Here is a 13,584-nt window from a genome sequence, read left to right as displayed (position 1 = left end):
ATGATAAATAATAATAATTAATATTGTTAATTATTTTTATAATAATAATAATACATTTTTAAAAAATAAATAAAAAAGGATTCATCCACATTCAAAAAAATAAATAAAGAAAGAAATTATGAAAAAAAATGTAAAAAAGGATTCCTCCACACTCATGTCTCATACTCATACTTTTACCTCAACGAACTGAGACGGACAATACAAAATTATTCATAATATATATATTAATGATATCAAGATCTGTACATCAAGAATACACAATTAAACATTTAGTTATGTTCTGTCACTTTACAAGAGTAAAAATTACAGGAACATTTTGCCATATTAAATTTGATTTTATTTTATGAAAATAAAAGCCAGCGATGGACTGAAAAGATATGTATTTAAATGAATTTCATATTCATAAGTCCACAATTTCTAAAACTCACCAAAATGTTGAACCATTCATTACTGAATGTAGTAATTAATTAATTTAATTTAATTAATAAAAATATTAAACTATCAATATATAAAATAAATAAATAAATAAATAAATAAATAACTGTGGACTTTCAGTATGCTTCGGGACTAATTCAAACATGTGATGTTTATTTCTTTATTATCTAGATTTCTTTTTTTATTGGTTAATTTTGTTATCAATATAATTTGTCTACCTTCTCATGTGCAAATTGTTTGATATTAAATAATTAAAGATATTGAGATAAACAATAAATAGTGAAAAATATGTGAAACAAACTCAACCCATTATTTTCAAATGTTATTCCATCATTAATTTATATAATAATAATAATAATAATTAAAATAATAACAATATTGCAATAATATTTTGTTAGGTAAAATTTTATTTTAAAATTTCCCTTTTCAAAATTCTTAACAAAGTTTTTATTTCACACTGACATTTTTTATTCCTCTCTGACAGAGGTCTTCAGTGAAGAGACGTCACCTGACAACAACCGATCATCAATACACTCAATTCACTTTTCTACAGATTGACTAATGATTAATCGACTGATCGTTTCAGCTCTGGCTGGTTTGTCTGTAGAGTTGAAACGACTGGTCGACTAATCGATTAGTTGATTGGCAGAATGATCAGTTAAAGGTTCATTTAAAAGCTAAAATTCCACACGATGTTCAGCTTCCTGATGTGAATATTTGCTGAGACTTTATAAGAGAAAGAAACAGAGACATGAAGACGTTACTTCAGGCTCTGGTGAACTGTGCTGCTCATGTTTAATGTTTTCTACCATTTGTAATAATAAAATAATAAAAAAATAAAAAAATAAAATAATAAAACAATAAAATAATAAAATAAGCGATAATGAAGGTAATTGTGCGTTTCAGCCTTAATGGCAGGTGAAGAGTAAACACTGGGAAAAAAAAGTGGAAAAATAAAGTTCACACATAAATTAAAAAACAAAAATAAAACCTTCATCAAACACGTCGACATTTATTCTCGACTGACTGATCAACATTCGACTGACCTGAGGTCAGTGAAGGCACCAAATCAGAGGCTGCAGATTCATCAACAGGTGTCCTGCTGCTTCACTTCCACCATAAACATTATTTTCTAATTCCAATTTAAAAGCATCTGCTGGTTGGAGAGTAATAAATTATTTTCATTTTAAACACTGAAGCGACATTATTCAAGAATTTTGTTCTTTAGCTCTTATTGATAAAATCACCAGAACAGCAGTGAAGTGACAGAAAACACGAGGTTCAGTGTAAAAATCTGAACCACATTTCCACCAAAATACAAACAAGTCACGCTGAATAAAACTGACCCCTCCCACCTGTGCACCTGTGCACCGCTGCACCTGTGCACCTAAAGAGAACAAGATCAGGAGACCCCGACACCTTCACACTGAAGCAGGACTGTGGATTCTGTCCTCCATCACTTCTCTTCACAGGAGGAAGAATTACAACAGAACCTCCTTCAGTGTGAACATGAGAGATTTGTTTCAGGACAGAGTTTAGACCTGTCCACACCTGTCCACATCTGTCCACACCTGTCCACACCTGGTATTAACATCTGTCTCAGGTGATCTGATCACCAGTGGTCAGCTCTAAGAGAAGCAGTGAGGACACATTAGAGATCCGATCACTCAGACCACATTCAGAGGTCTGGACCACATGAGGCCACATTGTGAAGGACCGCCTACTCTAGGGACGCCTCGATTGATCGGCCGCTGATCATTATCAACCGATTTTCATTAAATATACATGATGGGTAGATCGGAATAAATGCTTGTAGTCACCGATCACCTGCAAACTGATCAGCTGTGTTTCCTACTCTGGTGTCTGCGGCTGAGAGAAGCTCTGTGTGCGGCGTAGTGTAGCTCCGCCTCCCACCGACAGGCCGCCAAAACAAAACATGTCAGCGCGTGGAACTTTTACAAAGCGTTTGAGACGATAGAACGTACGACATCTGCAACGATATGACAAACATTGATCGGTATCGGCGGCGGCAAAAAAAAACATTGCGGCATCCCCTCCTGAAGAACATGTTAATGCAGGTGTGAGCAGGTGTGAGCAGGTGTGAGCAGGTGTGAACAGGTGTGAACAGGTGTGAGCAGGTGTGAGCAGGTGTGAGCAGGTGTGAACAGGTGTGAACAGGTGTGAACAGGTGTGAACAGGTGTGAGCGGGCCTGTCCTCTCAGCAGGAAACATCTGTGAGTGACCTGGAGGTTGAAACAGATGTTGAAACAGATGTTCAGGAGAGAAGCAGCTGTAAACAGAGGCAGTTCATGTGGATCAGACTAGTAGTGGTCGAACCCGTTTGTGTGTCTGTAGTGACGGTGTCTGACTCTGGGACCCCCCCACTCCTCCTCAGGTCTGTCGTAGGACTCGTTGGTCCAGCGTGAGGCGTAGCGGGGGGGGGGAGGGGGACCTCTCCTTCTGTCCTCCTGAGGGCCGGGGGCCGGACTCCACCTCGACTCATGGGGGTCGTATCTGGACCTGCTCTCCTCTGGGCGGGGGGGTCTCCTCCACTGACTGTCGGGATGAGGGGGTGTCCATCGGTACGGGTGGTAAGGGGGCGCTCCCATCGGTGGGTGGAAAGGAGGCGGAGGGAGGAACTGCGGCTCGGGGAGAAGGCCGTCGTGTGGGGGGCGATGATGTGAGCGGGGGTTGATTTCTCGTTGAGGGATGGAAGATCTGCAGGAGGAAGGCGGGAAAAGTTGAGAATCCAGATGTGAAGGTTCATCAATATCAAGAAAACTTTATTAGTTCAAAAGGTTTTAAAAGAAGACGTCGACAAACAAACTAAATCTAACTGAAAATGACGTCAGAGAGGCTCCTCCCCCCTACCTGTGGTACCAGGAGTCACTGAAGTGAGGTCGTCTCTCCTCTCTGCTGTCCCAGTCCACTGAGGTGTAACATGGCCGACGTTCAGCGTGACCTCTCCTCGGCTCCTCCTCCGACTCCTCCATCCCCTCGTTACTGTTAGAAACACAGTCAGTCAACATCCTGCAGTCACAACACACTGCAGCATCATGTGAGACAGAGAGTGAGTGAGTGAATGAATGAATGGATGAATGGATGAATGGATGAATGAATGAATGAATGAATGGATGAATGGATGGATGGATGAATGGATGAATGAATGAATGGATGAATGGATGGATGGATGGATGAATGTACATGTTGTTCACTGTGTAAAACAAAGACAGATCGATATAAAACACGTGTGTGGATCTGTATGATGACGGTGAGAAACATGTTCTGGAAATATTTTAGAAAACAAGAAACTGTGGAACATCTGGATGCAAATTTACAGACTTATTTTAATCAGAGGTTGCTATGACAACCAGTCTTCTGGGAGATCTTGGAAAAATGTGATAATTTATAAAAGAAGCAGCAGAATCTCGTCGACGTGATGATGATATTATCATGTGAGCAGACAGGAAGTGGGTTACACCTTGTTATTGTATATCATCTTTATATATATATTTACTGTGTCAGAAACAAATTAAAAACATGATAAAAGGAAAATTTTTCCCCTTTGAATTAATTGTTTTTCATTGTGACACAAATATAAAAGACACATTAAATGACATCAAGTGAAGAGGTTGTATTTCAGGGTTGTCCAGCAGAGGGCAGCACACACCTGCTGATACATGATAAACACATCAAATCCATGAAATGATGTGTTTCTCTCTTTAATGCCTTTTGATTTCAGCACTTTAACTCTTCCATACTGTCTCAACTGACACATGGAAATGTGTATTTTTAGTCGTGTGAGTGAAAAAGGTTTTTCTTTTCTTTGTGTTGTGGACTGGCTCCTTCATGTGTGCTCATTCTTTTTGACTCGACTCCTGTGACCTTTTCTTTAAAAAACGTTGATGTAAATAAAAGAAAGCTGTGAGTGTTTACAGTAAACATGTCTATGTCTGCATCACCTCCTCTTTGGTCCACACTGCAGGTCGTCCAGGTAGTTCTGTCTCTCCATGTCGTGACCCCGAGACGAGTTGAACACTGAGGACAGAGAACGTTTGACGGGTTTTACTTCCTGTCACAAACATGGACTACAAACTGTGAGAGACGGTGACATCAGCACTCACGCTCCACAGCCTCTTTAGGATCCATCCCATCAACGTCTATCAGATACCTGCGGGTCACAAACAGCTGTTAAACACTGGCCACGCCTCCTGGTCGCACTCACCCTGCGCACTTCAGACTGTACACACCTGCAGATCAGGTACCCGGTGCGGTTCAGGCCGTGGGTGCAGTGGACGCCGATCAGCTTGTCTGTGAGGGAGACGCCAGATAAGTCAGTGTGATAACAGTGCTGCTGCAGGGTGGAGACATTAGACCAGGTGAGTTCGTCTCAGGTACCTGGTTGTTTGTCCCTCCTCCTGCTCTGCAGTGGGAGTGTAAAATAAGAGATCCTGACATTTCACAGAGTGAATTTCCAGCTGTGGCAGCAGCAGTGTGTTCTCACCATTGTCTGCGTTGTCTCGCAGGAACCTGCGTACGGCTCGTTTGAAGCTCAGGATGGTGCCGTCACTGGGAACCTCGCGACCGGCCGTGAAGATCTTCATAAACATCAATGACTCCGGAAGGTCCTACACAAAATAACACAGTGATTATTTCACCTGAGATCTCCTTTAAAATGACGATCAGCCTCGAGCGGTTGTGTCCGTTTGTTCACCTGCAGCTTGTAGTAGCGTGTGGTGAACGTCAGGTCAATGATCAAACCCAGCTCTTGTTCTTCTTTGCTCAAAGCGTCCAGCAGCTCCCAGGGGCCGAACACGTCCGAACACGGGAGCTGACGGCTCAGATACTGAAGACAACACACAGAGTTTCATGAGAAGTCACGGTCACACTGTTGATCTCCGCTCGCAGCGGAGGAACAAAGTGGACGAGCAGCTCCTGACCTGGTTCAGAGGAACTTTGAAGGCGATGAATCGTGTCCCGTGAAGTCTCTTCCCCACAGCCTTGTAATCCAGCCATCTATTGGAGAGAAAAGCTGCAGCTGTTACTGACATTTATCTTAATATCAGGAGATGACTTTATATAGTAACTGTGGATTTAATCACTTAAGAAGCAGAAACCTGGTGATATTTTATATAAGTCTTCATGTGTGTGAATCAGAGTCTGATGTATCTGAAAACTATTAACACACACACTGAGTGACATGTTCCTTAATCACCTTGAACACACACACACACTGTAGTTTATTTTGAATCACGCCGTCCTGCTGCAGTGAAATACTCTCTACGGCACCAAATGTGGATTCATCCACCTCCGAAAATAGTCCCAGACAAAGTCACTACTTCCCTGTTTGATAAAAACTACAGCGATCAGCTGTTTGAGGAAGTTACTGAGATTTAAACATTAAACCAAACACTGAGTCAGTCTCATGTAATAAATAATAATAATAAATCCTCCCTCATGAAGGTTATAATGTTAAGTTTGTGTTGTGAACTTTGAGTTTCTGGAACAAGAAACAAACAGACACCTGAACACATCATCTTCCACTCTGGGAAACTGTGACAAACATTTATTTTTACTTTTCTGACATTTTACAAATTAAAAACCGAAAAAACTGAGAACAAACAATCACTAACAACAGAAGCGTCACTGACTCTCTCTACAGTTACTTTACATTATTGTCTTGTTTACATTTACACAGTTTGACTCGTGTAAAGAAGCTGTACGTTGCTGTTTGTTTATGTTGACGTTTACTTCCAGTGTGTGAACACATGACGTGTACAGCCTCTGTTTACCTGTGTAAACAACAGTCCTGCAGCAGGTGAGGTGAACACTTCACTGACTGCGGCTGGATTTAAATAAATAGTGTATAAACAGGCAGATTGACCCGTTTCAGTCAAACCAACACGTCTGTTTACCGTCAGCTACACACTACCGACATTTACACGGTGTTTCCGGTACTCACCTGTCCGGTATCCCGTTCTTCTTACCGTGTCGGGACATTTTCAACGTGTCAGTCAATCGGAGCTCGTTTGTCTTTGTCCGTTTAAAACTATTTAAAAACAGAAAACCCCCGAACGTTACCACGTGCAGCCACGGACCCCGTTTACCGGCGTTCACCGGTTTCCTGTACAACCGGCTCCGGTGCCACAGTTCACACACTCCGGGTGAAGGCGGGAAACTGTCCCCGATACTTTAAAGTACTACGAACTGTCTCCGCGAATCTGTTCCCACATTGTTTATTAATTCTTCTGACTTTCCTCTCAGAAACAGCTGCAGTCGCATGACGATGACGTAGCGACACGCACGCAACCTGACACATGACGTCACATCAGCGACATCTGGTGGCTGTGGAGCATAATGCATCAGAAAGAAAGAAAGAAAGAAAGAATGTATTTATTTAATTATTCATATATACTTATAAATAATATAAATATGTATTTTTTAATTTATTCATTTATTTTTAAATTAAATTTCACAATGATTTTAATAGAAACAAGAAATATAGATATGGAAAAACATGGAAATAAATGTGGAATGTGTTTGTCTTTGTGTATATTTGCATAAGTATAGAGTGTTTCATTTTAATCACTATAACATTCAATCACTCAACACAAGTGAAGAAACACAGTGACAGCAACAACAGAGCAAGTGACCGGAGCCTTTGTCAAATAATGATAATGATACTGAAATAATCAGTCTCTTTTTACAAATACAAAATGTCTTCTGTACATGCACAATGACGGGTTTACAAAGGTTGATTTACAACTACATTTGGAATCACTTGTGGTTACTTGCTCTGTGTCGCCATCATTAGTTGTTAACCTCGGTCCTCATATTGTTATGGTAAGTTAAAATGAAAGTAGCATTAGCTGCTAACAAGTGGAATACAAGGCTAGTATGATGTTAAATAACGCAGAGCCAGAACATAACGCATTATCAGACTGAAATACTAACTTATTGATAATCATTGCCAAAATGTTCCAGTGCGTTTTGATTCTGTTCTGCAGCAGCTGAATGTGTGGGAACATGTTTTATGGGGAGGTCATGTGTTTGTTCTGGCAAAGCTTGCGTCTACCTTTGGCTCAGTATCAGTTCCCTTTCATGTAAAAGGTGTGACCTCCGTGATACTTTCATTTTTGTCCAGGTTAAATAACTGTATCCTTCCTGAGTGTTGCCCAATACTCATCCCTGTACGAGATACTCTGCAGATGAAATGTTCTGCACACCCACACAGCTGTTTCCATTTCACCTGGCTGGTCAGGTGTAGACTGGGAGGAGCTCTGCTGGGAATGATGTAATTTCACCAAACTCAGTGAACTAATAAGAACAATAAGAGTTAGTCACAGTAGGACACGCCCACACTGTCCTGACAACAGACTGATCAGGCAACAAAAATAAAAACACCTGATTGATTGCAGCATGAATCTTTTACCTACAAATATGATCAACTTTTTATAAAATATGATGCATCATTAGTGTTTGAATTATCAAACAGTAGAATAAGTACTTTACTATTTGCTCTAGCGTTTCGGTTTTACTCAGAAGTATTGAAATGAAACAGGGAAAAGCAGCTCTGCAGGTTAAAGACTTGTTGTGATGCAGGTATTTTTCCATTCAAAGTTAGTTGAGTTATTGTTTATTAAAATACATCAGTAAAATCAATAAAATGGGACATTTACATACATGAAAATCTACACTACAGGTATGTACAATATTAGAAAACATTTCTTGGATTTCTTCTTTGGATTTTCTGCAGAAAGTCAGTGTGTGGAAAAAAACAGGAAAGTTTTTGTGATCATTTCCATTCCTGGTGATAATTCTTGTTGGTACTCTGGGCTGAGGTCACCTACAGTCTGGTTCTCTAACTGATGGAAGGAGTTCGTGTTCTGGTGTTTTTGGAGCCAACCAGTGACGTGGCTGAAAGCCCCGCGGACCCGCCGTCCTTCCCCGGCTCTGCGAACGGGAACACCTCCCTGGTCAGGCGTGTCAGCAGGCACGGCATTTCCTTCTTCCCACCCAGAGCTCGACCTTTGGCCTGGAAGGTGTAGGCCACGCTGTGGGACAGGCGGGTCATGAGGCGAGTCAGCTCCAGGTTGCGGTTTCCTTCTTTCTCTAATAAAGAGCAGAAGGTCTGGAGGAAGACTGATCCCAGTGGGTGCATGAAAGCTCCGTAACCTGGGGGGGGGGGGTTAAACACAGAAGTCAAGACATTTTATTCACTAAACAATCAGATGATTTATTGTATTCCTTCAGGATCTATTAAAAGTTTTTTCCATGAGACTCAGTTGAATCAAAAGTCAAAATAGATCAGAAACAACTTAGGACCAGTGAAGTGAATGAAATAACAGGCATCCATCAAGAAGAAGAAGAAAATTAAACAAAATACAAAAATAAATGAGTAAATATCTTATATCTAACATACCAAAGAGAAACCAATCCAAATAACTAAAACAAAAAACGAACAGTTGTAGTTGACCGGTTTGAAACTCAAAACCCTTATAAAGGGGATTATTAAAAGAAAATGTTTGATGATTAAAATAATTTCTGGTTGCAGCTTCACACTTCTTCTAATACGACCTCGTAGCTTTTTTATGTGTTAATCATTTAACTAGCATTATCATTATTCAATAATTATTTGGTGACGTGGGATATTACTGCCTCAGATAATCAGAGTTCACCGTCTGTATTATTCATCTGTACCATCTTGTACTTTTCCTCCTTTTCTTTGATCAATGATTAACGATCAGTTGAAACATGAAGTTCACTGAGTTCAATTAGTTGACACCTGAACGAGAGTTAAAATGTCTGCTGCTGTTTTCTTCTGTTCACAGCAGCAACAAACTCTGACGAGACAAAGTTTTATTTTCTCACTAATCGTTTGTGTTTCTTGTGAAATGTTGGATCATGTGAAAGTTACTGAGCAACATTTTCCTCTGAACCGAAGTAAAGGACACGTTCCTCTGAATTTAACCCTCTGAGGTCAAAGAGATCATTCTTCAAATCTCTGGTGAAAACAAACATTTATGACGTGGATGAAATCTTTTCACCAAAGTCTGTAGGTTCATGAAAACAATGTGAGTGAAATAGTAGATAAATGAATAATAAACGCCTAAATCTTGTAATATGACTGAGTCGTAGCATCTGTCACTTTACTTTCACCAGATTTTAGAGGCTGTGAGTCACATGGAATATGTAAGTGAAAGATGAGAGTCGAGTAGGGAACAGGTGGAGGGAACAGCTGGAGGGAACAGCTGGAGGGAACAGCTGGAGGGAACAGGTGTGTACCTGGCGCTGTGGCGTACATCACAGCTGTATCTACAGGGACGGCGGGATGCTGTGAGAAGAAGCTGCTCTCTGGGGCGTCCTCGACAGAATCCACCTCCACGCCGTCGTCCAGACCGTGTCCCCGACACGCCTGCAGAGACAACAGGAAGTGAGACAGGTCCAGAGGAAGACACGAGTCTTTGTGAACTTTCTCACCGAGGTGATACAGGTGTATGTACAGATATTAATATTAATTTACTGAACTTCGATCTCATTGTGTTTGTGTCGGTGACGTCTTCCCACCTGTACCAGGAACAGTTTGGACTTCTCCTCCATACACCTGTTGTCGAAGAACGCGAAGAGACGAGACAGTCGGACAAGTTCCCCGTCAGCGCCGAACACGCAGCCCTCCTCCCCGTGAGACGACAGCACGGCCAGAAAACAATCCTTCACAGGACGCCTGCTCTCTGCAGAACACACACACACACACACACACACACACACACACACACACACACACACACACACACACACACACACACACACACACACCCTCAGTAAATGACACACTTCACACTCTTTATTAGTCATGATGCAGACAGACGGGGAACATGTAATGACATGATGCAGTAACGAGGAATGCGTGTTCTTCTCTTCACTCAGCCTCCAGCCTGTTTACTCATCAGGGCGTCAACACACCTGCAGCTTCTCTGTCAGGTGACGTCGACTCGCTGCAGCTCGTGGAAACATTAGACGTGACTTTGCATGAGCAGCTTTCCAGATGAACGACGAGCCTCCGTCAGAACGTTGATGATCACATGTGACAGTTTTATCTATCAGTGATAAGCTGCTGTAAAACTCCAGCTGACCTTTCCGTTGGTTTGATATCTGGCTCACGGTGATTACACAAGCGCTCTTCACATCCTGGTGGCTGATGATGAGATCCTGACCATGTGACCACTGACTTGTTTACCTTTAATCACCTGCCAGTAAATGACTCAGAGGATCGATGGTGTCAAGGATCTTTGTGACAGCGCGGAGAACTCTAATGTGTCTTATGTAAAGATGAGGACGGAACGCCAGAGACACAATAACAAGAAGTCAAAGTCTGCGTCGCTCTGGCAACAGCTCGGTCAGACGTGACATATGACATCATATCACATCAGGACATTATGTACAGAACCTGAGCAAAGTTCTAGAGGTCCTTTACGAGGTTCTAGTGGTTATCGAGGAGGTTCTCGAGCTCGTTTAGGATGTTTTAATGGTTAATTAGAAGGTTCTACGTGATCTTTAGGTTGTTAAGAAGGTTTAAGTGGTTTAAGTCATTACAAAAGTTCTAGTTGTCATTTAGGAGGTTAAGGAGGTTCTTTAAGAGTTTGTAGTGGTCCGTGAGGAGGTTCTAGAGCTCCTCTCAGAGTTTCTAGGGGCATTGAGAAGGAGGTTTCAGTTGTCAGTGGTTCTAAAGGTCCTTTAGAAGGTTCAGGGGGATGTTAGAGGGTTTGTAGTGGCCACTGAGGAGGTTCTACAGGTTCTCTAGGAGTTTCTAACGGTGTTTTGGAAGCTTTAGTTGTCCTTGAAGAGGTTGTACAGCTCCTTTAGGAACTTTTAGAGATCACTGAAGAGGTTCTAGTAGTTACTGAAGAGGTTTAAAGAGTAGTTCAGGTGTTTTAGTTGTTATTAAGAAGGTTCTACTTGTCCTTCTTCTAATGGTCACTGAGAAGGTTCTAGATATATTTTGTTTGTCTTAGCGGTCAAAGAGAAGGTTGTAGAGGTTCTTTATAAGGTTTGAGGAGTCTGGAGGTTTCGTGGTCCCCTGAGAGATCCAAGAAGTCCTTCAGGAGATTTTAGGGTCCTTTAGGTGAAACACCTCTGGGAGATTTTAGAGAACGTTCTCCACCAACATCAACAAAACACCAAATAAGGGAAGCTGAAGAATCTATGACGAGGAGCATTCAAGATGTTCTGGAGGTTCATGGTGGAACATCACATCACCAGACGCTCTATTTACAATAATAATAATAATAATAATAATAATAATAATAATAACGTTCTCTGCACAGTCCTGGATTAGTCTATGTGGTTTCTACTGTGTGTGTGTTGCAGTGTGTGTGTTGTGTTGCAGTGTGTGTGTGTTGCAGTATGTGTGTGTGTGTTGCAGTGTGTGTGTGTGTGTTGTGTTGCAGTGTGTGTGTGTTGTGTTGCAGTGTGTGTGTGTTGTATTGCAGTGTGCGTGTGTTGCAGTATGTGTGTGTGTGTGTGTTGTGCTGCAGAGTGTGTGTGCTGCAGTGTGTGTTGTGTGTTGCAGTGTGTGTGTGTGTTGTGTTGCAGTGTGTGTGTTGTGTTGCAGTGTGTGTGGTGTGTTACCTCTCTGAAACAGCTGGTAGATCTCCTCGCTCCTCAGGTCAGTGTGGATGTCCACCTTGAAGCCCAGTTTGCTGAGGGTGCGGTGAAGTCTCTTGGCGTCCTTCCCGGCGCCCGGCCGCCTCCCCAGCTGCACCCCGGGGTCAAACTCTGCGACAGACACCACCAGCGCTCTGTTACACTCCCCTCTGTGATCCATCCGTCCTCTCCACTGCAGCACTGCTGTTCTGTCTGTCTCTGCTCTGCGTCCACCTCTAACCTGTCCCTGCACAGCTGTAAAGTTGCAGCCACACCTTTCTCACCATATATGGAGTTTCCTCTAAGGCTGTTAAAGGGACGCCGGGTCACGTGTCTGTCGTACAGAATTACGTAATTTGGTGCTTTTTCTCTCGTGCTGGGAAACGCATGTTTCCCTCAGGTATTTGACAGGTGAGTCGACGCTTGTTCACGAGCAGGAGGGAGTTACAATGAAAGTAACAGCTAACAGGAATATGTTGATCTGCACAGAAGGAACACCTGGTCCAGGTACAGAAGCCGAGACCTTCCTTTTTACTTCTCTATTTCAATTGTAATTTATTTCTTACTTTATTTATTGATCAGTTTAAATTTCATTTATTGGGACAGTGCACATTAATACAGGTGTCATCCTAAGAACGACACTATTTAATATTATAATGACAAGTTACTGAGATCATTTATAAGAATGCAGATCAATAATAAGAGAATATAAAAGTTAGTATAAAAAGACCTTTATACCATATTACCAGGTATTTATGTGACATGCAAAGAGAAACGCTGTGATAGGAACATGTAAAGCAGAAGCAGGACACATCATGGAGGGGTTTTATCTTCTTATTTTCATGTTTATTTGAACTTCTTATTGTTTTAGTTTCACTGTGATCTTTGTTCTTCTTCCTGTGAAGCTGTAAACTTCTCCAACAGAAACTCACCTGTCCGGCCTCATGCAGTCATTCAATGATTCAGGCGTGTTTCAGAGCGTGGGCCTAGTGAAGACCGAAGAATGATGTTCACTCTTAGTCAGATTCTTCCCGTTAAAAGCAGCTGAATCAGCTGTGATCACTTCCTGTCACTGGATCACTGAGGGAAACTTCACAACTTTTGTGAATGAAGATCTGCAGAGATTTAGAAATGCTTTTCTGTTCCAAGAACGAGCAGCTACAACTTCAACACCTGAACAACCTGAACCCCCCCGTTCACTCATCATTCCAGCTGTTGACATCTGGTAGAGACTCCAGGTCCCACTTGCCTAGAAAAATGGTACCAAAATCACACCCAACCCTAACCCGCACACACACACGCAGCAACACACACACTCTGCAACACAACACACACACTGCAACACAACACACACATACACACTGCAACACACACACTGTGCAACACAACACAACACAACACACACACACACACACACACACACACACACACACACACACACACACACACACACACACAGTCCATATGCATTGCTGCTAAAAGTGCATCTGTGTGTGTTTTATATTT

General features: G+C 41.9%; 2 protein-coding genes across 2 annotated transcripts; both read right to left on the bottom strand.

The window, feature by feature from the left end:
* Positions 1-206: 206 nt before the first annotated feature.
* On the bottom strand, positions 207-6,710 carry dusp11 (dual specificity phosphatase 11 (RNA/RNP complex 1-interacting)). The gene is made up of 9 exons (XM_056404101.1): positions 6,398-6,710; positions 5,376-5,451; positions 5,150-5,281; positions 4,940-5,063; positions 4,686-4,746; positions 4,560-4,606; positions 4,398-4,473; positions 3,307-3,438; positions 207-3,153 (listed from the first exon to the last, which is right to left on the bottom strand). Exons 1-9 carry the CDS (start codon positions 6,433-6,435, stop codon positions 2,757-2,759), a joined length of 1,083 nt encoding a protein of 360 aa, XP_056260076.1. The 5' UTR covers positions 6,436-6,710; the 3' UTR covers positions 207-2,756.
* A 1,333-nt stretch (positions 6,711-8,043) lies between these two features.
* On the bottom strand, positions 8,044-13,424 carry LOC130186842 (caspase-3-like). Its single transcript, XM_056404140.1, has 4 exons — positions 12,064-13,424; positions 10,003-10,166; positions 9,721-9,850; positions 8,044-8,610 (listed from the first exon to the last, which is right to left on the bottom strand). The coding sequence occupies exons 1-4, from the start codon at positions 12,257-12,259 to the stop codon at positions 8,297-8,299; spliced, it is 804 nt and encodes a 267-aa protein (XP_056260115.1). The 5' UTR covers positions 12,260-13,424; the 3' UTR covers positions 8,044-8,296.
* Positions 13,425-13,584: the final 160 nt, after the last annotated feature.

This window comes from Seriola aureovittata, chromosome 18, assembly GCF_021018895.1.
Source record: "Seriola aureovittata isolate HTS-2021-v1 ecotype China chromosome 18, ASM2101889v1, whole genome shotgun sequence".
In the NCBI taxonomy this organism is placed as follows: Eukaryota; Metazoa; Chordata; class Actinopteri; order Carangiformes; family Carangidae; genus Seriola; species Seriola aureovittata.
The sequence above is the reverse complement of the archived record's forward strand: the minus strand, read 5'-3'. Positions and strand labels throughout refer to the sequence as shown.